Below are 27,693 nucleotides of genomic sequence, written 5' to 3' on the forward strand. Positions count from 1 at the left end.
TTTACATTTATTTTATTTACATGTAGCTTTTGTATCATATTATGTCCAGATAATTTTCAAGAACATAGGCGATGTGCAGAGCTGGAGTAAATGCAGAGTGATAGAGTTAATAGTGATAATGAGCCATACTGTGGAGATATGAGATTAAATCGGGATAAGTATTGAGTCTCTTCTTGTTTGCGATGGCGATGAACGGGTTGAAGTCAGGCAGTAGTCGCTGTGTGGACTAACAGGGAGCAGGTTGAAGAGGTGGAAATTCATTTCTTGCTCGTTACTCTTTTATTTTGAAAAGCACTGACCGGAAAAAAGTTCCCTTTACAGCTATTAGCTTGATGTTGTTTGTGTAACACGGCTATTTTTTACTACAAGTGGAGATTCGTTATTAAAATGAAGAAATCTCACTGTTAGCTTGTCTCCGGAGCAGAGATGGCTACCGAACAGCAGCCTAACTGGGCGGATATTCTTAAGAGGAGGTTAGCAAACTCCAAAAGAGGTAAAACAATGTAAACTGTGTTTAGCTGGCTAACTTGAATGTACACTATCGATTTGTAATCAGTTAACTAATAAGAGTGTTCTTTTGCCGGATAGTTAATATTTAAGTTGGTTTTTATATTATGTTTTTCTCCGGCAAAGACGAGAAGAGCGAAGAGGAAAATAAATCAGAAGAAACGGAGCTTTTCTCCAAATATTACACCGAGTGGAAAGGAGGAAGCAACAGCGGCAGCTCCTACAAGACCATCCCACGGTTCTACTACAGGGTATCAAATCAGTTCAAAACATATGAAATCTGTAAAAGTCAAACAAAAACCTTAGTTTTGGAACTATTTTCTTTCCAATGTCTACATACGCCATCCAGAAGCAAACGTTACAGTTCACACACAGTTGTATTCAGACCTTTACATCCAGTCAATTTAATCATTTAATTAGTGGTAAGGGAGGAAAGTGTGATGCTAATTATTTAACTTGTGCGTAGTTGCTTGGACATGACCACTAGATGTTGGGTTTTTTTCTGCAGCTGCCAGCAGAAGATGAAGTATTGCTTCAGAAATTAAGAGAGGAATCCAGAGCTGTCTTTCTCCAGAGGAAGAGCAGAGAGCTGCTTGATAATGAGGAACTGCAGGTAAAACGCACACAAATATATCATTGCTTCTTCTGCAGGTAAAGCAACACAAACTTTGTTTTTTCTTATGTTTCCTTTTATTTTCTGCAGAATTTGTGGTTTCTGCTCGATAAGCACCAGGTGCCTCCACTGACTGGAGAAGAGGCCATGATCAACTATGAAGCGTACCTGGAGGTGGGGGAAAAGGCTGGGAGCAAGTGCAAGTGAGTGATAACAAGTTCTCAACCCTAAAATTCATTTAAGTCTGTATTACACTGCTGGACTTATTCAGTCTAATTGTTAGATATTGATCACAGAGGATGTTAAGTCAGTAAAAAGCATTTCCCTTAGGCTTGATCAACAGCATATCAAAACACCTATGGGAAATGTAGTTAGTAGTAGTAATAGTTAGTAGTCTATGCTCCCATCAAAGTTTAAGTCATGTGGGTCTAAGTGCACGCAGATTGTGCATGTATTATTAGGCAATTCCAGAGCTAATACATGTAAACAATCACTGACCCTCCAGGTATTTATCAGGCCCAAAACCCATGTAGGTGTCCCTCCAGGGTGTGCATCAGCCACTTTGGTCAATCTTGATAACCTTAACCCAATCACTGTTTCATTTAAATGTCTGCCCTATCAACTTTTGGTGCTACATTATATGTCTATCACGGTGTCCATGGAATTGGTCCTTAAGAAACAGCTACCTCATCTAACGAAGGCAGCAGGCATCCAAATTACTGAAATTTGTGATGAAAAATAAGAATACGGGACTCTTTCGAAGGAAGAGTGACCTTTAATGTGAGCGCGCTCAGAGCCTGAAGCAGAAAGATTGTGTTGAGCGAAAACAGATTTTGGCGTGAAGCCATTAATATGTTTGAGTAAAGTTTTAATTGTTTTCTTTTCTTTCTTACTTTCAGAAAATTCTTCACAGCCAGAGTTTACGCCAAGCTGCTGCACAGTGACCCTTACGGGCGGATCTCCATCATGCAGTTCTTCAACTATGTCATGAGGAAAGGTTTGGACCTTTTTTCCTCTGCTTTGTTTCCACAGAGCCTCCTAAACAATATAAATTCTTTTCACCAACCACCTATCCAAGATGAGGATATAACCCAAAATGCAATCAAACATCCATAGTACTAATGCTTGTTTCTCTTACTCTGTGCCATAGAAAATAAACTGGTGCAAATTTGCTATTGAAACTATGCTTTAAGTTACTGAAAGGGAAAAAAAAAGATTTTAGGTTTAGATTGTTTCTTTTGTGTTTTTCACCACTGTAACTATCCTGTTGCGGGCTCAGAAATACTACAATAATATTGCAAATTAAAAAGTTTTCACTTACCCTTCTGTTTTCTGTTCCTTCTCATCTACATCCAGTGTGGCTGCATCAGACCCGGATAGGCCTGAGTCTGTATGATGTGGCTGGACAGGGGTACCTCAGAGAGTCTGTAAGTTCAGCTCAAGTGACTTTAAAACAAAACAAAATAGTTTTATCTCAAGTGAAAATATAAATGCAGCAAAATGGTAATTCTTCTGATTCTTTGTAGGATCTAGAAAATTACATCCTGGAGCTGATCCCCACTCTGCCTCAGCTGGACGGCTTGGAGAAGTCCTTCTACTCTTTCTACGTCTGCACCGCTGTCCGCAAGTTCTTCTTCTTCCTCGACCCACTCCGAACAGGTGAGAGTAAACCCCAAAAGAACGTGGCATATTACCATGCAAGTCAAGTCAAGTGCCTTTAATGTCATTTAAGCCATGTGCAGTGGTACAGTACACAAGCAAAACAACATTCCTCCAAGACCATGGTGCTACATATGACATATAACAGACACTTGCATGAACCAGGACAAGTGCTGAAAGATTATAGAGTTGGTTTGCTAAACCTGAAATAAGGAAAACTCTGGATTTAAGTCTGAGTAACTCTCTGAACCTAACCTGCTTGCTTGGCAGGATTTCTTTCTGCCTCCTCCCCTCCAGCTGTATCTGCAGCAGCTGACTCATTTCCTCCATTTATGCATCAGTGATTTGTGTCTTTTGTTTAACATTTATAATCAATCTGTCATCTGGAAATGAAAAGAAAATATTATTATCTCCTCAGAATAAAATCTGTAGGCTGCTGTAACGCAGCCGTTAGGTTTGCAGTCAGTTTCCCTGCACTGAAACATTTGCCTTACATTACTGTAAAAAACAGTGTTTAAATAAAACTGCTCTGTGTGATGCTTTAGGTATGTAAAAGTCTGTGATCTGTCATTTGTCAGGGTGGGGTCACTGTCACAGTCACACTGAGAAGAAAATGCCTGTCACAGATGGAATTTTTTATTTTATACCAGTCATCTTACAGCTCATTAATTATATAAGATCAGCTGAAGTTTAATCTCAGTTTAAAGTAAAAATTTGTTAATCCTAAATTTCTGAAACCAGAGCCTGATGGTCACTGTAAGGACTAACTTATTGCAGCTTTGCAGTTATTACAATAATAATTACAATACGCAAGATATAAGGAAAAATAATCATTTTGATCTTTATATGGAGCTATTTGCCATGTTTCCTGTGTTTAGGTTGTGTTAGGAGTGTAGAAAAGGTTGATTTTGGTTATCACACATAATATTTGTGGCTTTTTTGTGGAGGTGTTGGCTTTTTGGTTTGGTGGGTTTTTTGTTGTTGTTTTGTTTTAAGTTATCTTACTTTTCTCCAGGAAAGATTAAAATCCAAGACATCCTGGCCTGCAGTTTTCTGGATGACTTATTGGAGGTATTTTTTATTTATTTATTTTTCCTTGCTTGATCACACACAGTCTGTTATAGGATGCCAATAACAATAGGATGTTCACATTGAACCCTAAGCAACTCTTCCTCTTATTGATGTCATCCTTTTTCGCCTTTCTCTGTCACCAGCTGAGAGACGAGGAGTTGTCTAAGGAGAGTCAGGACTCCAACTGGTTCTCGGCCCCGTCGGCTCTCCGAGTCTATGGTGAGATAACATCTGGACACATCTGCACAGCAGGATACCGGTGGTAATTGTATTCCTCTGTATTTAGAGGAATGTTGGTGAAAGGCCCAATTTTGGGTCAGTGAAGTTAGAGTGCTCTGTGTGGCATGTGTCTGTGTATCAGTGACCTGTACTGTTGCTTACATCTGTGTTTTTAAATTGTACAGGCCAGTACCTGAACCTGGATAAGGACCACAACGGCATGTTGAGCAAAGAGGAGCTTTCACGTTACGGCACGGCCACACTCACCTCTGTGTTTTTGGATAGAGTCTTTCAGGAGTGCCTTACCTACGAGGGTGAAATGGTACGGTCCATAACATTAACCGCTGGAGTATTGACTGCTGTGGCAGAGATGTTTTTGGTGGTGAGATCAGGTGACTGTGAGGACTTTCTCACACATCTTCAAGCAAACAGATTTAATCCTGAGCTGCTGACTGAGTGAACTCTGTGTGATCTCCTCAGGCAGCTAACACACATGCACGTCTAAAAGCAGTCGCTATAAATCTACTATACTGGCCACGGCTCCCATGTTTAAATGCCTAACTTTACATTAAAATAAGCATATTTACAGCCTCTATAGGTCTGTAAATACTTTACAGGGATGATTAACGCTTTAAAACTTTGTACCTCTTTTCCTCATTACCACAGTTGTTATAGAGCTGAAGATTCACTGCATCAAATTGAAGCTGGGCTTATTCACATGCTGTTTTTATTCTTTGGCTCTCGTTACTGAACTGGACCTATTTTGTGCTGTGGTTCCTTTTTGAATCATTTTAAATGCACTGACGAATAATTTGCCTCACTGTGCAGTTTACTGTATTAACAGACTATCCAAGTATTTTATTAGTTTGTTATTTAGCACTAATCAGCAAATATCTAACCAGACTGGCTAAGCAGTAACTCATAACTTCACTCCACCCTCTTGTCCAAATATGGCTCCAAAAACCAACGTGTTACTTCCCAAAACATCATTCCTGTGGTTTAAATATTTCAATATTTGTCTGACTTGAATGTTTCTCCTTTTCTTTTCCAGGACTATAAGACCTATTTAGACTTTGTTTTGGCTCTGGAGAACAGGAAGGAGCCAGCAGCTTTACAGTACATCTTTAAACTTTTGGACATGGAGAATCAAGGACACCTCAACGTCTTCTCCCTCAACTACTTCTTTAGGGTATCGGCTGCACACGCTTCCGTGAAACAAAATCAAAAGGATTGATTCAGCAGTTTGTTTGTTTTTTTTCATTCAGTCTTTCTTGATCATTTTTCAGCAGTTTTTTTTTCTCTTCAGGCCATTCAGGAACAGATCAAGCTGCACGGACAGGAGCCGGTCTCCTTCCAGGATGTAAAGGTACATCACAGACAAACAGCACCTTATGTGGCCGTAATGGCCGTGGGCGATACTTTTGAACATTTAATTCTCTCTTTAGGATGAGATCTTTGACATGGTGAAGCCTAAAGACCCCTTCAAGATCACACTGCAGGACCTGGTGAACAGCTGTCAGGGCGACACAGTGGTCAGCATCCTGATTGACCTCAACGGTTTCTGGACCTATGAGAACAGAGAAGTGCTGGTCGCCAACGACAGTGACAGCGGCGGGGTTGGCGGGAGCAGCATGGCTGACTTTGACGATACATGAAGATGTTTCGGGGTTGAAACGTAAAGAGAATTTCATGTTTTACTCCCAAAAAATGGCAGGACATTGACCCTTCTCACCCGCACACATGTGAAGGCCTCGAAGGCTGGAAGACTCTGAAGGAAAAAGGAGGAATGTGCAAATGCTGATCTTTGTGTAAATACTGATCTTTTCTCCTACCTGTGAAATCTAGGTGGGTTTACTACGAAGGTAATTCAATATAGCTTTCTTCATCTGGTCCTGTGAGGAAGCTGCTGCTTCTTCTTCCTTACAAAATTTAAAATGTTCAAATGGGAATAAAATTGAATAGGAGTAAATTTAAAAAATCAAAAGGAAATATTATAAAATGGTAAATAAGCACAGCTTTACTAACACCTGGTAATAATTTGTTCTCTTTAATTGACAGTTAATTTACATCGAGTAGCTTGTTTACATTTAATTTTGGCATCCTCCGTTAAAAAGACCTGCTGGCTCATTAAATTAGCTTCGTAGTAACTCCCTCTGATTTACATGTGGGCTCTTTTTTTTGTTTTTACTGGATTTCCTTTGTACGTTTTGTGAAAAATGCTCCTTTAAATTTCTACTTTAAATTATGATTTTCTTTAGAACTAATGTTTTTGTAAAATTAAACATTAAATGATAAATGGACCCCTTTTCCCTTCAGAACTGCCGTAATTCTCTGTGGCGTAGATTCAACAAGATGCTGGAAACATTCCATGCTGACATGACAGCATCACACAGTTGCTGCATATTTGTCGTGATGTTAGTCATGAATTAATCAGAATTTCTTTTTTTCAAAGCTGAGTTCAATGTTATTCGTCACACCCAGGCCTGATTACAAATTACCTGTTAATTTGACAAATATAACCTGTCTGACAAAATGAAGTATGGCTTTAGAGAAAATATTCTGTGGACGGCCGAGACAAAAGAACTTTTACAGTCCTGTTACATCTGGTTTGCTGTAATTGATGAAACAAGAAAATCTTGAATGCTCAGCCATCAGTTCATGCTCTGAAGCTCAAGCGCACTCAGATTATGTGGCATGACAGTGATCTGAAACAGACCAGCAAGCCCACCTCTGACTGACTCAAAAACCCAAAATAAGAAATATGGAGTGACCCAATCATAATCTGGGTTTAAATAAGAATGAGATTATTAGAGATGACCTTAAACAGGCTGTTTAAAAACCTTCCAATGTGTCTGAAATGCCAGTTACACGAACACTTGATTGCAGTTCTTGCCAAGAGTGGCAGAACTAGTGATCAGGTTTAGGTGACAATTACTTTTTCACACAGGCACAGGGATAGTTTTTCACAGCACTGTCTATAAAAGAAGAAATAAGTCACACTGTACAATTTTCAAAACAAAACAAAACACCCTTTTGATTATTTAAAGATTTTATTTACACACAGAATATAGAAATATAAAGATTCATTAAAAGCTTCACTTTAAATCAGAAAATATTTTGCATATGTTACCCTGCTTTACATAGAGAAAAAACATCCTTTATACTCAGTGAAAGACATTTAACTGCAAAGTGTACACATCTTTTGCTATGATACGCTGGCATTTCATTGGAGTCTGCTTGTGGACCGATTCTGACTATAAGCGCTGCTACTCTGCAAACTGAGATCTGAAGCCTGCCATCACACGTCACAGCCAAAGAGAAGATTAAAACAATTTCTAAGAGGCTTAGACTGGCACAAGCAAGGACATTCAAAGATTGAAGTATACACGAGCCACTGTTCACACCAGCGTAGAGCATCAGTTAGTGCTAGAGTCAGATTTAACTGTCGGAAGGTTTTAGATTTTATGTAAAGAGGCTGTAAATAACATCAAAATAGAAACGCAGCTGATTACTGTGACATCTCAAGAAAGGGAAGGAGCTGACTTCATTTTTAAGCGGCACAGAAATAATGAATGAAACATTAGGGCATGGGGAAATGTAACACTCAAACAAGCTGTTCAGAAATTAATAAATGTGCATCAGGTCAATAAATAACTAAACATCACAGTTATGGAGGCCAGAGGTGAAACATTGTGGACGATGGAGCGCTTAAATATATTAAAACACTTGTAAGTAGTAAAGATTTTTGGATGAAAGAAAATGGTTAGGTCCACGCAGGAGATTTGGACAATTTGTTCATAGCTGGGACCTGATTCTTTTTTAATTTAGCTTTTAGGCATTTAAATCTTTGTTGTCTTTAGCACACACCTCCAAGCCTGTGGTGCATGAGTTTCATGAACAATGTGACAGCAATGAGTAAAGAAAAGATGCAAGGAAGTAATTGGCGGGATCCAAAATGAGGCATTGTTAGACAGATGAGAAGAAGAAAATATATCTGTTTTACTCTAAGACATTGAAAATTCCACTTTTAAAAAACGTTTTTGCCCATGATGACCTGATTTGGGTTTTTCCATTTGGGTCCATAATCTGTCTGGCTGCCTATATGTGAACAGCGCAGGTGCCTCCTTAAACGGCCAGTTTACCCCCAAATCATTTGGATTACTCCTCTGATCTGTCTGGCTTTTTATAAATTGCTCTGTTTAAGACTGTAGAAATGTCTTCCTTCTCTTTTATATAAAGAACTAAAACGACGCTCCTCTCATGATAATCAAATCACAAAAACATTAAAAACCCAGGATGAAATGCAAGCTGTTTCATTTAGGAACTCTTTTTCTTTGTACTTTCTACATTCACCAGTGAAAATAACAGTGCAGCTGAGCTCAGCCAGCTTGGTACTGCTCAGCTGAGAGCATTTACATTTCACGCTATCTTGAGCCTCTGGTGACGGGTAACTGGAGAGTTATGGTTGGCGGTTCGGCAGTAACGTCAGAGAGGCAGACATCTTTGCATCAGATACCTCGAAAATTGGGCATCTCACACCAAAACAACACAGGTGTGTAAACAGAGCTATGTGCACAAATTTGACGTTTTTTATTTTTACACCGAGCATCTTTTATGAATCAAAACACCGCGGCAGGAAAGATCAAGTATGAATGAGGTAAGCATGCAAAGGTGAAGGGTCACGATTCACTCATAAACATCTAAGAGACTGATTAACAGACTATATAACATGTACTGAAACTCTTTAGTCTTCATTTTGTAACTACTTCTAACCTTGAAAACCCAAAATATTAATACACAGTCCTATAAGAATAAGTTAATATATAAGGTCTATCGGTTTGTCTTCAATAAACATGTTAAGGCTTTTTCTGAAGCCTGTCCAGAGATGACAGTGCAGCAAAGACAGGCTGAACTGGATAAGAGTGCAAAACTACTCAATCTCTTCATTGGCATATCAGTGAGGCAACAACTAGAACATAACATGTTTCTGTTTAGCAGAGGGGGTAGGACCAACTCTCTCTCTTATTTTTGTCCAGTTCTGGATGGATTTTCACACCAGTCTGTAATTAATAATTGACTGTTGCCTTGAGGATCTACTTCATCATTTTAAAGTGAGCTGAACCTAGACCCTGTTTAACAGCCTAAGTACATATATCAGTCCCTGCCAAACACAGATATACATTCACAAGTCAGGCTAGTGCAGCCATCTCCAGCCCTTTTTATGTTTCCCTGCACTCCAAGATCTTCCTTTATAAAATAAAAAAAAAATGTAAAAAAAATAACAAAACTATTAGTTTACATAGCTGGGTAGATTAACGGGTTGTCAGCTAACAGAAGTGTGTGTGTGTTTTGGAGGTTTCTGTCTGCCACCGTCACTCTTCAGGAGGGGAGAGGAGACGGGACTCTGTTGGGGTCTTGGTTGCTGAGAGGAGGCTCAGGCTCGAGCTCGAAGCTGATGTTAACAAAGGAGGCCGGAGACACCTCAGGCTGCTCCACCGTAGCCAGACGAGGAGCTGTGGGATCGCCCCGCTTGCCTCTCTGTTGCTCCCCAAACTGATGCTCCGCCTCCTCTGCCAGACGATTCTCCTCCTCCTCTTCCTCCTCCTGCAGGAAAGCAACAGTGAGCCAGATTAATGTTAATGTTTTTGCTCCTCCATTTGAGTAAGCAGCTTTTAAGCTGTGACATGGTGTTGTACCTCTTTCTTTATACGGTAGTACTCATCTATGGCATACTGGTACTTAGGTGTAGTGATGCCAAAGAGAGAGGCCAGTTTCTCTCCCATGTAGTCACAAACTGCAAAAAAAACAAAACAAAACCAAAAAACCCACAAATTAGAGACATCTTCTAAACACTTAAAAAATGTTTAAAATACAATAATTATAAAACAATTTGTGAAATATGCATTTCATTTCAGGTTTTCTAAAGTATTTATAACATTTCCTGATATTCCCACTTCAAAAAGCTATTTTTAAAACTCCCTGAAAGGCTCTAAAGAGCCTTAATGTAGCGATGACACCAGGCAAACCTTCTAGCTTCCATTTTCTACTTTTATTTAAATTTCTCTGGTATTAGAATGTATTTTCAACCTGCAACGGCTGGTGTTTTATGAGTAATTTTACAATGTAGTTTTACCTGATACAGTGGAGGTGGCCATCCTCCACATTTGGAACCAGAAGTAAGGACCCCAGGTCAGTTTGGACTAAAACAGGCAAGTGGACATGAGATATGATTAAAAAATAAATAAATCTCAAGAAGCATGTTGAAACATTTTAAAAATGCACGTATTATGTGTATCAGTGTTTCAGGTGCATCTTTTTCTTCTTGGACTATATTAGTATTCACAAGTCATAACAATCTGTACAGTATCTCATACTGGGCCTTCCAACTGAGTTCATCCTCTGACTGGAACAAACAATATTAGCTGAATTTCCCTTCAATATAAGCTCAACTTTCTTCCTCTTTTATATTTGGAAACACAAAGAAGTATAAAGAAACACTGCAGTTCCAAATGACTGAAACATAATATAGTTTCTCAGTTTTGTATCTTAACCTGCTGGTCTACTGTGTTCACCAGGAAGCTGTACACTTCAGCTGTGGGACTTAAAAACTCAAACTACGGGCTCAAAAATCCTTGAAAAACCTAATTGATTGTTGCTATTCGACTCTTGCTGTGCCAGTAGCATACCGGGTCTACAGAAATAACTTCTTTCTTTGCAGTCTGCTCCTCTTCCTCCTCTTCATCAGTGCTGTACTCCTCCATGGTCTCTCCATTGGCAAAGTAAATGGTTCTGCGAGGAACCTTCACCTTCCTTGGCGTTCCCACGGGGTCCCCCATCTCCACAGTATCAAATTCTGCTTCCCCTCCTGTACTCTGGTGATAATTTGAAACTGTATTACTAATGATATTTTTAATAAAACACATATATAAGTCAATAAAGAATTGATAGAAGAATTTACTGAAGTAAAAGCTTTTATTAGAGTAGAAAATGCTCAATTTCAGGCCTAATGTAAAAAACAGGTAGCAGATCAGTTCATGAAGTAGGATTGAGGCCTGGGATTTGATTTAAAAGTAATTTATATAATTTTAAAATGTATTTTATATCCAACAGGTAGCCAGTGAAGGATGATAGTGATGTGACCATTTTGCTGCTAGTGGTACTGGTACATTTGGACTACCTCCAAATTCTTCAACTTGACCTCAAATCAACAGTTGAAATCTGGACAAAGATGGAGAATGACACCCAAACCACATATAAACTGGGTTCGGAATGGGAATAGCCCTCCCAAAGCTCTGACCTAAACTCCTTGAAACTTTGGGAACAATGTTTAAAAGCCAGGTCTGTGCCAAGAAACCAACCAATTTAAATGAACTCTACTAATTTTTCCAAGATGAGTGGTCAAATATCCAACAAATTATGCAAGAAGCTTGTTTATGACTAACAAAAGCATCTGGTCAAGGTGCAACTTACTAAGGGACATTTAACCAAACATTAGTGGGGATGTCATGATGCATGCTCAATCATCCAGGTAAGGAAATCCCAAAAAGCTGATTCTGTGATTCTGAGACTGAAGAAGTCACTTGGACGAGTATCCAAAACGATACGTCCAGATGAACAGAATCACATTTTTGGGATTAGTGGGGATGTATGTAAAAATATTGACAACAATATCAGTATCTTCTTTTCCTAAAATCCAGCACTCATCGGGCTTTAAATTGCTGTTTATATAAAACCCTTACAGGTACAAAAATAAAAGTGGTCTAATGTGTTTTTCTAAGAGCTGACTGCACACAAAATACAACTCGCGACATCAAAGTACTGGTTAGAGAGTTTAAGTGACTTCAGTTGCTTTGTTTTTGTTGCCCGTTAGCTTCGTTGCTAAGGAAGTAGTTAACTATTAATACTACAAATCTTTATATGAGCTGTCACATAAAGAGAAAATAGTAAACATTTTATTAGCATCAACTAACCTTTTCAGTTTCCATAGTTTGTCCCAATGTAACATTGACATTCGCCAAATACAACGACAAATCTGCCATTACACCTACTTACACCTCACCGTGTTTCTGAGGGCTACTTCCTATTATCGTCAGGAAAAACAAATTTCCTTTCTGATTGCTTCATAATAAATGTTTTACAACATTAAAGGTACATTTTAATTGTTCTTCTGCGTGATCAAATGGCACCGACAGTACTCAAAGAGCCAAAATAACAGCTAAGTTTAATCAACCAGTGTTTTATTTCATTGTTATAGTCATAAAACAATTAGTGTGTCTTATTTTGAAAGTGGGGACCGGATGCTGGGGTTCACCCAGCGTTAGCTTGCTCCTCCGGTGGTGTTTTGGTCCAGTTGGCGCTGCTCCTCACTCGCCAAGATGACAGCGAGGAAGTCTGGTTCACGACTGGAGATAGAGATAGAGCGATGCCGCTCGGAGGCCCAGTGGGACAAGATTCCAGAGTTGGTGCGACAGCTCTCGGCTAAGCTGATATCAAACGGTAGGAAGTGTGCCGGGTTTCTCCGCTGTTCGTTCATCCAGTGTATGGGGCCTCCTCCCTGGCCTCAGTCCTCGCTACTTCCTGGCAGAGGCAGCCGATGCTGGGAGTTGTCGCCTCTGCTTAGAGCCAGTTACCTCGTAAAGACTTAAGAAAGATGTGACAGGTCTTTGTTCAACTTTAGGAAGGTTTGAGTTTAAAGATGTGAACAGTTTTCGCTGCTGTGATTGAGTTCCTATGTTCTGACAGCTCAGTTTCCTGTCACGCAGAACTTCATTCAGAAATGTATCCATTTAACGTTGGATGTGTTTGACTAGTGTGGAGGATCAATAACGTTTTATGAATTGTACTTAAAGAAACATCGCTAGAGTAAAACGACAGATTTATCTCACATTTTTTATTTATCTATTTATCTTTTCAGCTCACTGTCCCCTTGCCACCAGTTAAACCGATTTGGGGCGCTATCGGGGTACTTACTCGATACTTTAATAAATTAATATGACCTCTGCCAATTTTTATTTGTGCCGAATTTTCCAGAAGGTTATAGTTCTAAGCTGTACCCCTTAACATTTATTTAATGACGGCCATGCGTTTGCTGAAACCACTAGATATTTAAATGTGGTAGTTTTTCAAATTCTCTCTGGTTGGCTAAGATAGCTACAATACGTGCTAGCTGTCAAACCGCTTTCTCAGGGTATCAGTAAACGACAGTGTGATATTTTAGTTTAAAAGATAAAACGAGTTAAGCAAGGCTGATGTGTTGCTCACGACAGACTTTTTTTTAAATTCTTATTTTTATTTTTTTGGTTATTATAAAAGTTACATGCAAGAAGGACTTTCTCACTTTTCTTAATGACATTTGAATGAAATGAAAATAAGATGAGAGATGTAAACTACTTTAACAGAACTATAATCAAACTCATTTATATGCCAACCTTTGTCATGCAATTTAAATGTGCTTAGCTTTTATGTTTAAACATCATTATTGTTACACAAGGAAACGTTGGTTTATTTTTTTTTAAACTTGTATCATTGCATCTGTAAAGGATATGAAACTGGAAATGAGAGAGATTTATTGTGAGATTTGAAAGAAGCAGACAATAAAGCAGGAACTCTGTAAAAACACCTTAACTAAAAAAATTAAAACTGTTGTTTCAATTAAAAACAACTAAAATATAGTAGTGAAGAGTAAGTATAACTGTAAAAACAAATACAACTGTAAACAGAATCCCAGTAAACCTGTATCTTCTGCCTGATGGGAGAAGACTGAATAGGTGATTTGCAGATTAGGCAAGGTCAGTGGTGGTATAGTGTGAAGCTGTGGAAAATAGACTGCATCCAATGATCTTGAGAGCTATATGCACTGCTTTTTCAAGCTGTTGTTTGTCCTGATTGGTTGTGCTTAGCTGTCTTGGTGGGCTTTACTAACAATGACAGTGGTGTTCATGTCCCTTGATAACTATTGATGTATAGTGCTGCCCAGGAAGCGGAAGGACGAGACCCTCTCCAACAACATGGCCAGTGGTGGAAAAGGAGAGATGTTGAACTATTTCCCTTTTAGAGTCAACAGTAAGCTCTTTAGTTTGAGATGTGTCGAAGGTCCAACTGTTGTCTTTTCACCACCTCATCAGCTGCTGTTCCTCACTCCAGTATGCAGATTCCCTTCCTGTCACAGACAAGACTTATTGCAGTGATATCATCAGTGAAGTTAAAAGAAGCGGAGGCATTTTCCTGTAATTATTTTGGCCACTTAGTAAACAAAATAAAACAAGCTTTGTTAAATTCAATTTCACGTATATGAAAAGCCATAATTGGCCTTTGTTTAAGCTACAACCCCTTTAGTGAACACCAGATTGTTTTTGTATAACAGAGCATAAAAGTCTGTTCATGATGACCTGAAGCCTCAGGATGTTTCGTAAGTACCTAGTAAATTCAAGACCTAAATTCAAGACCTAAATTCAAGTCCACTGTAGACTAGATGTGGATTTGGGGAATCACCACTGATAGTATACAAAAGAAGGAAGTAGCAACTATCACTTTAAACACAGGTTTGGTCTCCACATTTTTGCATTTTTATCCAGCACCTTTTTTGTTTGTTTTGGAGTCATTAGTGAAGATATTCAGATCAGAGCCCGGAGTGCATAATTCTGTCTGGTATGTGTGCAAACAAAGCAGTGTTTCTCCGTGTGCAGATTTGCCATTCTCACTGTAACCCTGAGTAGTTTCTGAATAACCATTAAGCCTCAGTTCATGCATCATAATTTACACTCGGGGTGTTTTGAGCCCCTGTTACGTCCATATTTTCTTCTGTGTTACTTCTTTGCATACTTTTATGGCATTAAATTAAGTCCATGTTGCTTGGCAGATATTTTGCGTGAGCGTACACAGGTTACAGGGTTTGCCATTGTTGGCATGTGGCTGTAGCGACAGCTTGGCTATAGGAAGCTTAGATCAAAGGATAAAGTAGATGAAGGCACTGCATGTACTGCATTGATGTTAATGCCTCATTGACAAACTCAGGTGGTTGAGAGAGAACTTTAACCAGGTGTTCACCCTGCATTAGGCCTTAAAGTCATAAGGCAAATAATGAATGAAAATGGCACACCTTTACAGGTGAGTATCCAAGGAGAACATGCAAACTGCACACCAAGCAACCAGAAATAGGCAGGTTAGGGAGAAACCTAGTGTAAGACAAATAAGGATTTTTTTGAACTGGGTCTCATGCTCATGAGCATAATAGATCAACTGTAAGCTCTCAAAATGTTGGAGACATGCTGGATGAGGACAAGAGGATTTGATGTCATGGTTGCTCTGACCTCCTGATTGTTCCAGATGACCTGGGCGAGCTGCTGTTGGGTGAATGTAAGCTGCAGACGTACCTGAAGGAGAATCCCATCAAGCAAGGTACAAGTCCCAGGGTCCAACGGCCAAAACTGCTGGAGGTCAGGAAGCATCTCACTGCTGCTCTGGACAGAGGAAACCTGAAGGTAACCACTGGGCTGAAAATCAAAACTCCGAACATAGAGACATCCTTTATTATTTATTTATTTATTCATTTGTTCCTCTCTTCTAGCCGGATTACATCCAGGAAGCTAGCCTGTTAATGGCCAAACTGTGCTATGTGGAGGGAGAATACAAAGATGCTTTAGGTGACACACATTTCTCATATTCAATATTTTTTCCCCCTCATTTTAGTGAATAAGTAGGTCAGTTTATAATACATAATTCGTGATTTGACAGGGCACTACAGCAAGGTGAACCTGGACGACATGCAGCTGGCTGGAGCTCCTGTGTACAGGCTGTCTATGATAGCAGAGTCTTATGCGACTAAAGGTATACACAGTCCTTGTTTGTGTCCTCCTTAACCTCACTTAAACTGTCATCAAGCTAATCAGCACTAATCTCTGCAGCACCTCTTCTCTCCACACGGTGGCAGTGCAGTGCCACAGATGTAAAAAGAAGCCGCAGACTGCACTGTTTGTCTTTGAATGTGTTTAACTGATTTCATCTGGGAAAACATTCATCAGTGACAGTAGGTGATGGTGTCAAATAGGGCAAAATGTCTCCCAGTCACACCATGTTTCTTCTTCTCTCTTTCTTCCTCAGGTTTGTGCCTAGAGAAAGTCCCAGCTGCTTCACCGTCTCTATCCAATAAGAACGCCGGGTCTCCGGCGTCCAACAGGAGCATGACCGAGCGGGAGCAGGAGATCATCACCTGCTACGAAAAGTCTGGAGACATTGCTTTGCTCTATCTGCAGGAGGCCGAGAAGGTGTGTTGTCAGGCTGTGATGGCTTCACAGAGTGCAGCGTTTTCTCTGCGTGTTGTTGTTTTTCACTGTCCTTATGGGCGTGTGATGAACATCCTGCTGACTGCGTTCGAGTTTGACTGATGCGCCACCGCCCTCGACGGCCAACTGACAAACAAATCTCTTCGTCTTTATTTGCCGAGAGCACAGGCTGAGCAAACTGCAGTAAAACTGAGAAGGATGCAGCTCAAATATTCCAACCTGGATGTAGTGATACTTCTGAGAAATTCAACAAAACGTGTGCAATATTACAGGTGCTAGTTAAGGAATACTTTAACAATGTCATGATAATGTATTTAAGACATAGATGGGAAAACCTTCTGTTTATTTTAAAGCAGAAAAGCAGCTCATCAAATGCTGAAACGGGAGATATTTGATTGTTTGTTGAGACTCTAATACCAGAAACTTGCATAGCTTATCTTTTAACATCTTTCTTATTAGTGTTTTAGAGTTGAGGGGCTGTACAGCATGGAAATATACTTTTTTCTTTAAACAACAACACTGGGAACAGTGGGTACATTCATCAAATCACAGAGATGAAACTCTTAAGGGAATGAACTAAAGGAACATTTTTTTCCCTCCAAAATAATCTCTTTATCTCTCCTGGTGTGCAGTCCTCTTATAATGCACTCCCTGATCCTTAAAGTATTTTACTGTATTCTAGTTTATATTCAAAAGTATGCAAAGCAGCTTTCAGACTAATTTCCTCCACCTTTTGTGTATATATGTATATATAATATATAGTTATAAGAGATTTTTTGTTTTTAATTATTGTTTTCCAAAACTACCTTATCTGTCTTTTGTTGTCTGGTGGTTTGCACGTCTTTAAACATTTTAAAAACTCCGAAATAAAAAGAGAGTTAATAATCAAAAAGGAGAGAGAGCAAATGCTGCAGTACCAGGTTTGACTGTTCACTTGCTTATTTGATCGTTTTCAAAAGGAGAAAAGCACAATGTCAATAGTCTTTCAGGAGTGGTCCGGTATTTTTAACACCGTTACGTTTCCTTAAACGTGGACTCCTCTGACCCTGAAAGTTAAATGTTAAAATTTGACTGCTCCTCAAGAAGTTGTTTCAAGCTTGTTTAATTACGTCCAAAAAGACCGTAAAAGGAAGTATTTAGTAACCACATTTAGTTTTTCGATATAGCCTGATATCAGATTCTTTGTCATATATTGTGTCTTTGTGACACACAATATATTTCCGGCAGGTGTCAATTTTTGGACTGCCAATGAGCCAGTTTAGCACCTGAAGTCATTTACTAAAAACAGACATTATAAGAGAGAGACATGGAACTTGAATAATCCTGAATTGAAATTTGTGGAAGAATTCTGCAACGGGAACGATGGTTGTGGAAGTTTAATATTCACTGAGGGACAAAATCAAATCAAATAAAGCGGAGGTTGAAAAATCAAAGTAAAAATCAATAGAAGTAAACAGTTAAAAGTCATGCAGTGATTTCCACTGCAGAATCGTGTCTGTTTTTTAAATGCAGAGCCGCCTGAGATTAAAATAAGTCTTATTGATTCAGGTTAGGAGGGGTTGAGTAAACTTCTCGTTCTTTTTGTTGTTTGTTGCATAGGCGTTGTCAGCAGGGATTCAGAACCGCAGTCCAAAGCCTGGTCCGACAGCTCAGGACCAGGAGCTGGGCTACTTCCTAGAGACGGGCCTTCAGAGAGCCCATGTCATCCACTTCAAGAATGGGTAAGGGGGGTGGGGAACACATGGTGGTGAACCTGAGAGATCAGACAGGAAAGTTTTTACCTCTCTGGCTCTTGCTGATGTTTTTTTTTTTTCTTTTTCTTTTTTCTTTTTCTTAAACCTTAGCAGCCCTCTGTGGGCATTCTTCACTCATTCAGCAGTTGTGGTGTTACAGAGCTGCTGACAGGTGGAATAAAAGCAAAAAAAAAGTGTGAACATGGTTAAGTAACGTTCACGGTTGAGCTCAGAGCAGTTCACACAGCGGTGTTGCGCTAGATGCTGCTGGTGGTTTCAGTGTTGCAGCAGCTGCTGGACGCCTCATGATAGTCTCTGTCCTACAGGGTTTCTGTTTTTTGTTTTTTGTTTTTCTTTCTTTTTACTTATTGCTAAATGATTGTTTTTGCTGTGAAGCAAACCAAAAATATGTAGACAGTATACATACTCTGTTTTTGTAAATATTAAAGTCTGGCCTCAGGTACAAATATGACATCACGCAGCAACTTGTCATAGTTTCTAGGAATAACATGGTTTCATTTGAAGCTTCTAGCATAAAAAAAATGCCTCACACAGCATTAAATGTCCATAAAAAATATATTGTGTGTGTGTATATATTGGAATGTGACTTTAAATAAGGCCTGTTACTCTTTAACTTTCCAGTCATGTGTATGGCCAAAGGCTTAAAAAATTAGGTCATCCTGTGTAGAGAGTTTCTTCTGCTTTTGGCTTTGCATGATGTAAATGTGGGATGATATGGTTTGGATGGTTAAAGATTTCCAGTATGGAAATCTCAGTCACATGACGTTGCCTGTGAGCAGAAAGCCCACCTGCTGGTGGCAGCAGTAGCAGCCAGTCAGAGGAATGTTAAAAGGTTGGTGGAGCTGAAACGGTTTAATTCAAACTTAGAGTCCCCACAATATAAAAACAGAATTATTTTAAACTGATAGTCATGCAAAGATATTCAGAGTCAAAGTATAAAAACATGGAGCTGGAAATTAGTGTCTGAAATTAGTGAGTTTATATTTGCACCATTTTCAAACAGTATGGTCTCCTAAACAGTTGTGTTCTGGTGCATGCATAGGCTTGCTTTTACAAAATGTAATCAGAATAAACTAAGTAAGTGGAACCTAATTCAACACCTTTATCTAACGGTTTCTGTTTGTTTCCGAGGGGAAGCCAATGAAACTGAGCTAAATCAACTTGTTTCAGACAGAAGATAAACAGAAAAATTGGGATTATTTTGAACTCTGAATCATGCAAAGCTACTCAAGTGGTCAAAGAAAACCAATACACACAAAATTAGGCAAGTATGTGCACTGGACTCAGTGTCGTTCAGCAGCTGGTAATATTTTTTTTGTCTTTCCTGTTTCCTGTCTCCATCATTGCAGCAACCTGACACAAGGTGTGGGCAGGTTTCGAGAGATTCTTCGGGCTATTGAGACCAGAACCACCCAGAACCTACGAATGGTGAGGAACAGTTTATTAACACTTAAGGGAACAGCTTGGAATTTTTGGGGAACATAATTGTTTGCTTCATAGGTACTTTAAGGTACTAGAAGTAAGATTTTGTTCTTGGTTTTTTTTTAAGACTGTCTGTTCAAACTGCTGCATCTTCACAGTACAGAACAAACTGTTGTTGCACATTTAAGCTGACAGAAGTCAAACTGAAAACATTTTGTGCACCAGAACTTCAGTTTTCATGGGCGTGCTATCATTTCACCTACACTGACACATGAAATGATGACTCTGAGAATGTTTGAAGCAAAGTTAGAGTTATGCCTCAGCGAGTGGTAGACAGAAGGAGAGCGAACTTACACTGCACGGCACTGCTGTCCACAGATTTTTTTGATTTGTACTTCAAAAGGAAAACGGTTTCTAAATCTGACCTCTAACAACAATAGTGAGGTTAACTAATGGTCACTGACACCAAAATTGAAATGATTTATATCTACACATCCCCAAAGTTGAAAGTCAAACACTTGCCCAACAAACAAATGACAGAGCCCAACGCAGAGGCTTCACCTGTTTTCTGTCTGTGGCAGCCGACTTTAACTTCTTCTCATCTTAGCAACAAGTAATACCTTTAAAAATTTCCCAAATTGTCAAATTACTCCTTTAAACACGTCACTTCTTCCACAAATTGCACCACAACTGTATCGTCTGTCTGTCTCTGTCTGTTGGGAAGAATCCCAGGACAGGCTGTTAGATCCAATAGTTGTAAATTTTTATAAGGATGTACGTTAATGACGAAAGGGTCCAGATTAAAGCCTGTGCTGTGCTATAAGAAGTTAATATACAAGTGTTGTGTTCGTACAGACCATAGCCAGACAGCTTGCAGAGATCTTGCTCAGAGGAATGTGCGAACAGAGTTACTGGTCTCCTCTTGAAGACCCACCCGTTGTGTCGCCCCTGGACGATCCGACACGCCAAGGACACACTCATAGCAAGAGCTACAGCCTAAGCCGACGCCCACGAGTGTACTCGGGAGAGAAGTAAGAAGCAAAGCACTCGGCGTGGATACCAGATTAAATCTGCTGCCAGTGTACTTTTCCACCAATTTGTTCTCATCACTTTTCCCTCCCTTTTTTTTCCCTCCCTCTCATCCTCGTCCAACTCCATCGGCCTCCCGCTGCGTTCCTCTCCTCGCAGTCTGTTTTGCCCTCAGGAGAACACAGAAGAAGCATTGCTGCTGCTGCTCATCAGTGAATCCATGGTGAGGCACAAACTCTCTGCAGAGTAAACCATGCCAGAACACTGAGCTGGTTTTTCCGTATTCACACCTATGCATACGTGGGCTTTTGTGTGTTTCAGGCCAACCGTGATGCCGTCCTAAGCAGAATTCCTGAACACAACAACGATCGGATCATCAGTCTGCAGTCGGCCTCGGTGGTGTATGACCTGCTGACCATAGCTTTGGGCAGGAGAGGGCAGTATGAGATGTTGTCAGAGGTGAATGACCCCTCTGTAGACCGCAGTCACAGTGACTGTGGGGATAGTATTTTCACTGCTTTTGTTCCTCAACAAACGTTGGTGCCTAGAGACATCCCAATAAAACAGAAAAATGTACTATCTTTCAGTGTTTGGAGAGAGCCATGAAGTTCGCCTTTGAGGAGTTCCACTTGTGGTATCAGCTCGCCTTGTCGCTGATGGCAGCAGGCAAATCAGCTCGTGCCGTTAAGGTTCTCAAGGAGTGTATCCGCCTGAAGCCCGATGACCCCACCATCCCGCTGCTGGCCGTAAAGCTGTGCATCGGACCTCTCCACTGGGTGCGAACCGTACAGCTGAGCTGCCCTGTGAGGGCGGTTTGTTAGTTCTTAATATAACTGCCTCCAACATGTTCACCAGTGTCTAACTTTCTCTCTCTGTTCCTATAAATTTCCCTCTGTCATTATTCAGCTGGATGAAGGAGAGTGCTTTGCAAAGATGGTGATTGACATGGGAGAGAAAGCAGCTGAATTCAGAGCCAAAGGCTACTTGGCTATAGGTTTGGTTTACAGCCTCAAAGCCACTGATGGTAAGTCTGTTCAGGAGAAGTTCCATCTCCTGAGTCATTTTCTTGGTGCGAACGTGTGAGCAAGATTTTTATTTTTTTCTGGGTGAAAAGAAATCAGGAAAAGCTACAAGTTTGCAAACTCATTGGCTGATTTGGACCAGAGTTTTTTTCCAGCCTAGCCCAGGTCAGGAGGGCTTTCTCTTTTTTGTGATTTTGTTTTTTCCAGCTTTCAAATGGTTGTGCATCATCAATTTGTCCCTGCTGCCTACTATGCCCTATTTCACACTGTTTAAAAATGTAAATTGTAGGGTCATTTTAGGGTCAGGAATTCAGTTCATGTGCAACAGGCTATGAAAAGACTTCTAAGAAATCCATCACAGCACTTCATGTATGCAGGGGCGTGGCTAAAAATTCTCAGCTGCAGACCTGTCACCAGGGGCCAGTGTCGGGAGATGTTTTTGAGCCTGTTAGTTTGTCTGTTATGACACCTATTGCCCAACAACAGCACAAACACAAAGAATTTTTGTTTGTAGTGAAGTGAAACTGAGCAATAACAATGAAAATGTTTGATGGGGTTTTTTTTCTTTTCTTTTCTTTTGTTTTTGAGCTCCTTCTTCTTCGCGGTGAACTCGATGCTGCTCTTTCCCGTTCAAGCAACTTTCAACCACTTAATATGACAAGCAAGGGGTGGAGCTGTATATGAAACTGGGCGCTCATTGCAATGATCATATCTGTGTAATCGTCCTTTGTAACACTTAAACAGACCAGAATTTACAAAATGGTCCTAATGGTTTAGACAGTATGACCTGAAATGAGCAACTGAGGCCATAAACCAAGGTTTACGAGGTCCTGACCGTTTTCGATGAGGTTTCTATGGGTTCATAATTCTTTTTGCCCCCTGGTGGCCATTAAAATGAATGCAGGTTTAAGGTCTTCACTTTTCAGACCCAGATGCTGCTTCCATCTTTTTTATACATTTATTTATGCATATTACACTTTGATCTTTAGTGGACCAGACCAGTGAATATCGTCTTTCTGTCAGTGTAAAGAAGTTTAACTGCACATTTAATCCCTGCGATATCTCTATAGAAGAAAAAGAAGTGCAGTTTAAGCACCACACCTCACTGCTCTATTTAAATGAAAGGAGTGTGTCGGCACGACTCTTTGGGCTTAAATTGTAAGAAATGTGTAAAAATACAGAAAAGGGTCTGGTAGCTCAGAGCCCAGACTGTCCTGTAATTAGAAAGCGGAAGGCTTTTGTTAATTGCCAGAAAATGCCATATTTTATTTATTTTCCTGTGGACACGTTGTCATTTAGTTGTTTGTCTATTGCTTCACAAGTTTTGTGTTGTACAAATAGCTGTGTAGGAGGTCTTTAGCACTAGCACAGGCTTTAAAATTTATAAAAACACCGTTAAAAGTCCAAAATTTTTACCCTACTTCACAGTCCAGTGGTCCTTGTGTTTGACACCCCTGTTGTATACTGTGCACGGTTGCAAATTTATCGCACCTTTGCTCACTCTGAGTAAATTCAAAGTAAGGGAAGTGTGAGTCATAGTTCTTTAAGTCTATGTTGAAGCCATGAGTTCTCTCCTCATTTAAAATCATTCACCTTGAGTTTTCAGCCACTTTTCAAGTGGTTTTGCTTTTGGGTATGTGTGTTGTCAAGGGACTCTTTTTGTTTGTGATGAGTATGATGGCAGATCGCTATAGAGCGCTTGCTTACATGAGGCGATGCATCATCTGTTTCTGTTTCTGGCCCGGATGTTTTTGCAGTATGAAAAGAAGTGTGCAAAAAGCTGCAGTGATTCATAATCAGTGTTACTGTAAAACCTATCGGTGTGTTTGTGTCTCTGCATGTCTTTAGCGTCATTGCGGAGCACACAGGAGGAATACCAGAGGAAAGCTTTGGGAGCCTTCCAGAGGTTCGGACTGAGCTATGATGCTCTGTTTTCTTTTCTACACTTTAAACTTACCACCCTGCCAAACCATTACATTATGCTTTTGACTCATTTGAACCTTCGTGCTTGTGCTATGACTAATCTGTGCGCAGTGTTTGGCTTTGACATTATTTATTCCCATAAATATGGTCAGCATTTGCTTCCCTTTTCCATCCGTCTTGCTGCAGCGCTGACCTTATTTTTCCACTGGGATCTTTAAAGTTTTATCTAACCTTATTTAATTTTTTATTTGCTGCCTCTTGAACACAACATCTCCTTTCTCTTCTCATCTGTAGAGCTCAGAGTCTGTCTCCAACTGACCATTTGGCAGCCTTCTACTTGGCGCTGCAGCTTGCCGTGTCCAGACAGGTAATGCAAGAGAAAATCAACACAAGTGTTTGTGACACTAAAGGCAGACGTCCAAAATCAAAACTCCAAGGAGTTGCACATATTTAACAAAGTCCTTTTTTCCCAAATGTTGTGAAAACCTGTAGTTTGTGTACATATGTGTGTGTATGTGTGTAGATCCCCGAGGCGCTAGGCTATGTTCGGCAGGCACTGCAGCTTCAAGGAGATGACGTCCACTCCCTTCACCTGCTGGCCCTGCTTCTCTCTGCCCAGAAACACTACCACGATGCTCTCAATATCATAGAGATGGCTCTCTCCGAGTACCCTGAAAACTTCAAGTGAGCTCACAGACCTCACACTGAGGTTTTTTTTGTTTTGTTTTTTAATTTAGCTGGATCAGGCTGATTGTGAGTTTGTGTGTGTCTGTGTAGTCTGTTGTATACCAAGGTGAAGCTGGAGGCTATGTGTAGAGGACCCGAAGAAGCTCTGCTCACCTGTAAACACATGCTGCAGATCTGGAAGAGCTTTTACAACCTTACCAACCCCAGGTACGCACACACTCCCCCCAGATAAAAACACTACTATTACTACTGATAATAATAATGGTAACAGTGATGATAGAATTACAAAGTGCAGACGGGCAAAACTAGAATATCATCAACACCAAGGTGCAAGATGGATGACAAACCAGACACCAGATGGTTAAAACCATCATGTAATAGAAGGTGGTCACAGATTTTTGTGAACGTCATCTCGTCAGGCAGGTGGCTTCAAATACACGGGGCCTCACATCTAACGTCTGCTGCTAGTTTAAGTCTTAACTTTGGAAGTCGAGGATCTAAAGATCGATGAAATGTTCAAGTCATACATAAATATCACAAAACACGGAGCCTGTGGCTAGAAGGCAGGATTGGTGTCATGTGTTCTAGCAAAACCAGTAAATGTCCCCAAAAAACCCCTCTGCTCTATGTCAGCCCCTCCCAAACTTAAGAAAAACACTGCACATGGGAGTAAAGTCACAGTGGGAGGTACTCGCTTTCTGTGAGTCGTCCTTTTAATATTCAGTGTGTTCCAATTTTGATTTTTGATGATGATTATCCAATAACGGCTCCGCCAAAGTCAAGAGGAATAAAATAGTTATTATTTGGTCAGATAAATGAACAATAACATATGGTTCAAATCACATGGCTTTGTTTTATTGTTGTTTCCTTTTTATAGTCCCTTAAATTTTGAGAATCACTGCTTCTCTTGTTTCTGGTGCCGTAACAAAACAAAGAGTTTGATCTTTTTTATTTGTTTGCTTTTATTTTAAATAATTAAGATATGGTGCCAATAAAAAAACAATAACTATACCTGATTTAAATGTTACTATCCCCTTTAAGGTAATATACTTCCAGATTTTTACTTGTGATCAGCGGTTTAAAACCAAACAAAGTGCATCAGATGTTGAGCACCATGATGTCATCCCCCAGGGTAAAACTGGGCGTCTAATCTAATGTCTTGAGGAGTTGGAGGGAGAGCATTTGTAACCGAGGCAGGTGGCTATGATTTCTCATTTCTCCTACTCTTGAGATTGAGCTCCCTGCGGCTTTGACCTCTATTCCAAAATAATATTAAGGTTGACGGGTCGCTGCTGTGAAGATCTGAAGATGCAGCCCTCGTCCTAAATAAGCACCTTCGTGTGGTCATAATGGGACCGGTGTGGAGCTCTGAGATAGGTGCAGAGGTGTGCAAGGAGACTACCTTGAAGGATCTGGCCACCAAATGTAACATTTTTAAGACTTTTAAAAAGAATTTAAGACTCTAACTTTGTGAAGACTGGATTACACTGAACTACCAACTGAGCACTTTCATGGAGAAGCATTTAATTCATTCTAATGGTCTTGGCATTTAAAAATGCTATAATTCCAGGCATGTTTGGTGATGTGTACTAAATAGCTTCTGTGGACAAATATTAGTTAATAACATAAACAGTAAATAAAGTTTACTGTTTATGTTAACCTGATGTTAGGTTTGTTTTTAATTTTAATCAAAACCTCACTATGTGAAAACACAAGCTGGTATTAGTTTATATTTATGATCCTGCAACTCTTGCCCTAATTAAATGTGCATTTAGTAAAAAAAAAATTTATTTATTTTAAAAAATGTTTTACACGCTTCTTTTTGCAAATTTTCTGAATGGATTATAGCATAATTATGAAATATAAGACCTTCCCCGACTCTCTCTGTTGATTCTGACAGTCTGTGGAGTGACTTCTTTGGGAAGAACTTGGGAATTTTCTGCAAATATCCAAAGGATGTGGCATTTACGCCCGCTCCTGAGTGCCGCTCCCAGTGCCAACAGTGAGGAAGTTAACATTAGCTTATGAATGGTGTCCACTAATCACTAATGTCAACAAACAGGCACAACAGGAACACAAAAGAAAAAGGAAACACTGATGTGGCTTTACATATGGCATTTAATTCATAGTTTTCAGGACTACAGATCACTTTAAGCCATCTTTTTTTCTGGCTAATGTTAGCCAATGCTAGTAATATGCCTAATTTCTTTGTTTTTTTTGTCTGTGTGCATTTGTCCCATTTAAATGTTTCAATCATCAAACAGAATTTAATACAAGATAAACATAACCAGAGTAAATACAAAATGCACTTTTAAAATTATTTCATTTATTAAGTGGGGAAAAACCAACCCAAACCTGCCTGTTCCTGTGTGAAAAACTCTTCGCCCTCTAAATCTAATAACTGGTTGTGCCATCCTTGGCAGCAAGAGCTGCAATCAAGCATTTGAATAACTGGCAATGAGTCGTTGTCTCTTCATTAATAACACAGTTCCCTTGAAGCTTGATCTAACTAAGAAAACAAAAGATAACCAAGGCACTAAAATGCTTTATCTCCTTGTTTTGGAGGTCATGCTTGCTCAGCAGCTCAATCCCAGGCCGTGTGTGTGTGTGTGTGTGTGTGTACTTGCATGCGTGCGGATGTGCTTTTTCCCTTTGTTTACATCCACGTGTGTTTCGTGGCAGTGATTCGGGGCGTGGCAGCAGTCTGTTGGATAGAGCCATAGCAGACAGGCGACAGCTCAACGCTATGACCCTGCCTGACTTCAGTGACCCTGAGACTGGTAGGTACAGACACCTGAAATCTACGTGCTCAGCGTTCATCAGTAAACGTGGAGTCAAACTTGTTTAATTATTCTCTCTCATCTAATGGTCATCCTGATGTCTTTTTTACAGATGATAGAGGGAAAAGTCTATAAAAGAATCTGATTTCTTTTAACTTAATGTATAAACTTTAAAAAATGGGAGCATTTTAAAAAATGTTGTTTGAGAAAAGGTCTTTTTGTTTCTATCCTTTCTTTAATCCTTCATTAATTTCACTCATTTCTGTTTTATTTCCTCCTTTTTAAGTCTCAGGTTCTTCCTCTTCGCTCTCTGGTTTCGAACCAGTCTCCCCTACTTCCCCCTCCACCATGTCCACCGTCTCCTCCCCGCTGTCTTCCCCTTCTTCCCCTGTCTTCATCTTCCAGCCTCCCCGTACTCCTCTGCCTCCACTCCAAAAACCATCTTTCCGCTCTCCTCTTCCTTCCCTTCCCCCTGCCCTTCCTCCTCCTCCTCCACCTCCACGCACAAAGACCAGGACTCACTCCTTCTGCAACCACGCCATAGTCCGCCAGCTGTCCTCCAACTGTAATCCTCCTCCACGTCCGCTCTGCCTGTAGCACGGTGTGGAGACTGACCACAAACAGATGTCATCACTAGTTACTTTTGCCTGTTTCTGTGATTTTCGAGCTACATATGTTATGACTGCTGTTAGTTATAACATCATAAAAATTTATGTCCAGAAACAC

General features: G+C 40.0%; 3 protein-coding genes across 9 annotated transcripts in view; 2 read left to right on the forward strand and 1 right to left on the reverse strand.

The window, feature by feature from the left end:
- The first annotated feature begins 309 nt into the window (after nucleotides 1-309).
- On the forward strand, nucleotides 310-6,022 carry ppp2r3c (protein phosphatase 2, regulatory subunit B'', gamma). The gene is made up of 13 exons (XM_005738724.1): nucleotides 310-493; nucleotides 634-758; nucleotides 1,016-1,120; nucleotides 1,211-1,323; nucleotides 2,020-2,117; nucleotides 2,477-2,547; nucleotides 2,647-2,779; nucleotides 3,795-3,850; nucleotides 3,994-4,069; nucleotides 4,255-4,391; nucleotides 5,121-5,258; nucleotides 5,376-5,435; nucleotides 5,515-6,022. Exons 1-13 carry the CDS (start codon nucleotides 427-429, stop codon nucleotides 5,722-5,724), a joined length of 1,389 nt encoding a protein of 462 aa, XP_005738781.1. The 5' UTR covers nucleotides 310-426; the 3' UTR covers nucleotides 5,725-6,022.
- Nucleotides 6,023-7,106: 1,084 nt separating this feature from the next.
- Nucleotides 7,107-12,158, reverse strand: fam177a1 (family with sequence similarity 177 member A1). Of its 2 annotated transcripts, none has more exons than XM_005738726.1 (5): nucleotides 12,129-12,158; nucleotides 10,756-10,941; nucleotides 10,203-10,269; nucleotides 9,766-9,863; nucleotides 7,107-9,673 (listed from the first exon to the last, which is right to left on the reverse strand). In XM_005738726.1, the coding sequence occupies exons 2-5, from the start codon at nucleotides 10,903-10,905 to the stop codon at nucleotides 9,449-9,451; spliced, it is 540 nt and encodes a 179-aa protein (XP_005738783.1). In that variant the 5' UTR covers nucleotides 10,906-10,941; nucleotides 12,129-12,158; the 3' UTR covers nucleotides 7,107-9,448. The 2 variants fall into 2 exon arrangements, with proteins under 2 accessions (XP_005738783.1, XP_005738782.1); XM_005738725.2 differs by having other exon boundaries at nucleotides 12,040-12,152.
- A 211-nt stretch (nucleotides 12,159-12,369) lies between these two features.
- ttc7b (tetratricopeptide repeat domain 7B) overlaps nucleotides 12,370-27,693 on the forward strand; it is a 25,854-nt gene continuing 10,530 nt past the window's right edge. For 2 of the 6 annotated variants that reach the window (XM_005738727.1, XM_005738728.1), the window contains exons 1-19: nucleotides 12,370-12,565; nucleotides 15,395-15,549; nucleotides 15,636-15,711; nucleotides 15,803-15,895; nucleotides 16,169-16,332; nucleotides 17,950-18,071; nucleotides 19,454-19,532; nucleotides 20,382-20,557; nucleotides 20,715-20,778; nucleotides 20,877-21,014; nucleotides 21,143-21,331; nucleotides 21,462-21,579; nucleotides 23,426-23,483; nucleotides 23,795-23,867; nucleotides 24,024-24,184; nucleotides 24,278-24,394; nucleotides 26,088-26,189; nucleotides 26,870-26,967; nucleotides 27,254-27,532. In XM_005738727.1, the coding sequence (XP_005738784.1) occupies nucleotides 12,445-12,565; nucleotides 15,395-15,549; nucleotides 15,636-15,711; nucleotides 15,803-15,895; nucleotides 16,169-16,332; nucleotides 17,950-18,071; nucleotides 19,454-19,532; nucleotides 20,382-20,557; nucleotides 20,715-20,778; nucleotides 20,877-21,014; nucleotides 21,143-21,331; nucleotides 21,462-21,579; nucleotides 23,426-23,483; nucleotides 23,795-23,867; nucleotides 24,024-24,184; nucleotides 24,278-24,394; nucleotides 26,088-26,189; nucleotides 26,870-26,967; nucleotides 27,254-27,532 (2,383 nt within the window). In that variant the 5' untranslated portion in view covers nucleotides 12,370-12,444. The remainder of the gene's footprint in view (nucleotides 12,566-15,394; nucleotides 15,550-15,635; nucleotides 15,712-15,802; nucleotides 15,896-16,168; nucleotides 16,333-17,949; nucleotides 18,072-19,453; nucleotides 19,533-20,381; nucleotides 20,558-20,714; nucleotides 20,779-20,876; nucleotides 21,015-21,142; nucleotides 21,332-21,461; nucleotides 21,580-23,425; nucleotides 23,484-23,794; nucleotides 23,868-24,023; nucleotides 24,185-24,277; nucleotides 24,395-26,087; nucleotides 26,190-26,869; nucleotides 26,968-27,253; nucleotides 27,533-27,693) is intronic. The other 4 variants (XM_005738730.1, XM_005738731.1, XM_005738729.1 and 1 more) reach the window with 3 other exon arrangements.

The sequence above is a fragment of the Pundamilia nyererei genome, unplaced genomic scaffold, assembly GCF_000239375.1.
Source record: "Pundamilia nyererei isolate P.nyererei 1_Seehausen unplaced genomic scaffold, PunNye1.0 scaffold00086, whole genome shotgun sequence".
Lineage (NCBI taxonomy): Eukaryota > Metazoa > Chordata > Actinopteri > Cichliformes > Cichlidae > Pundamilia > Pundamilia nyererei.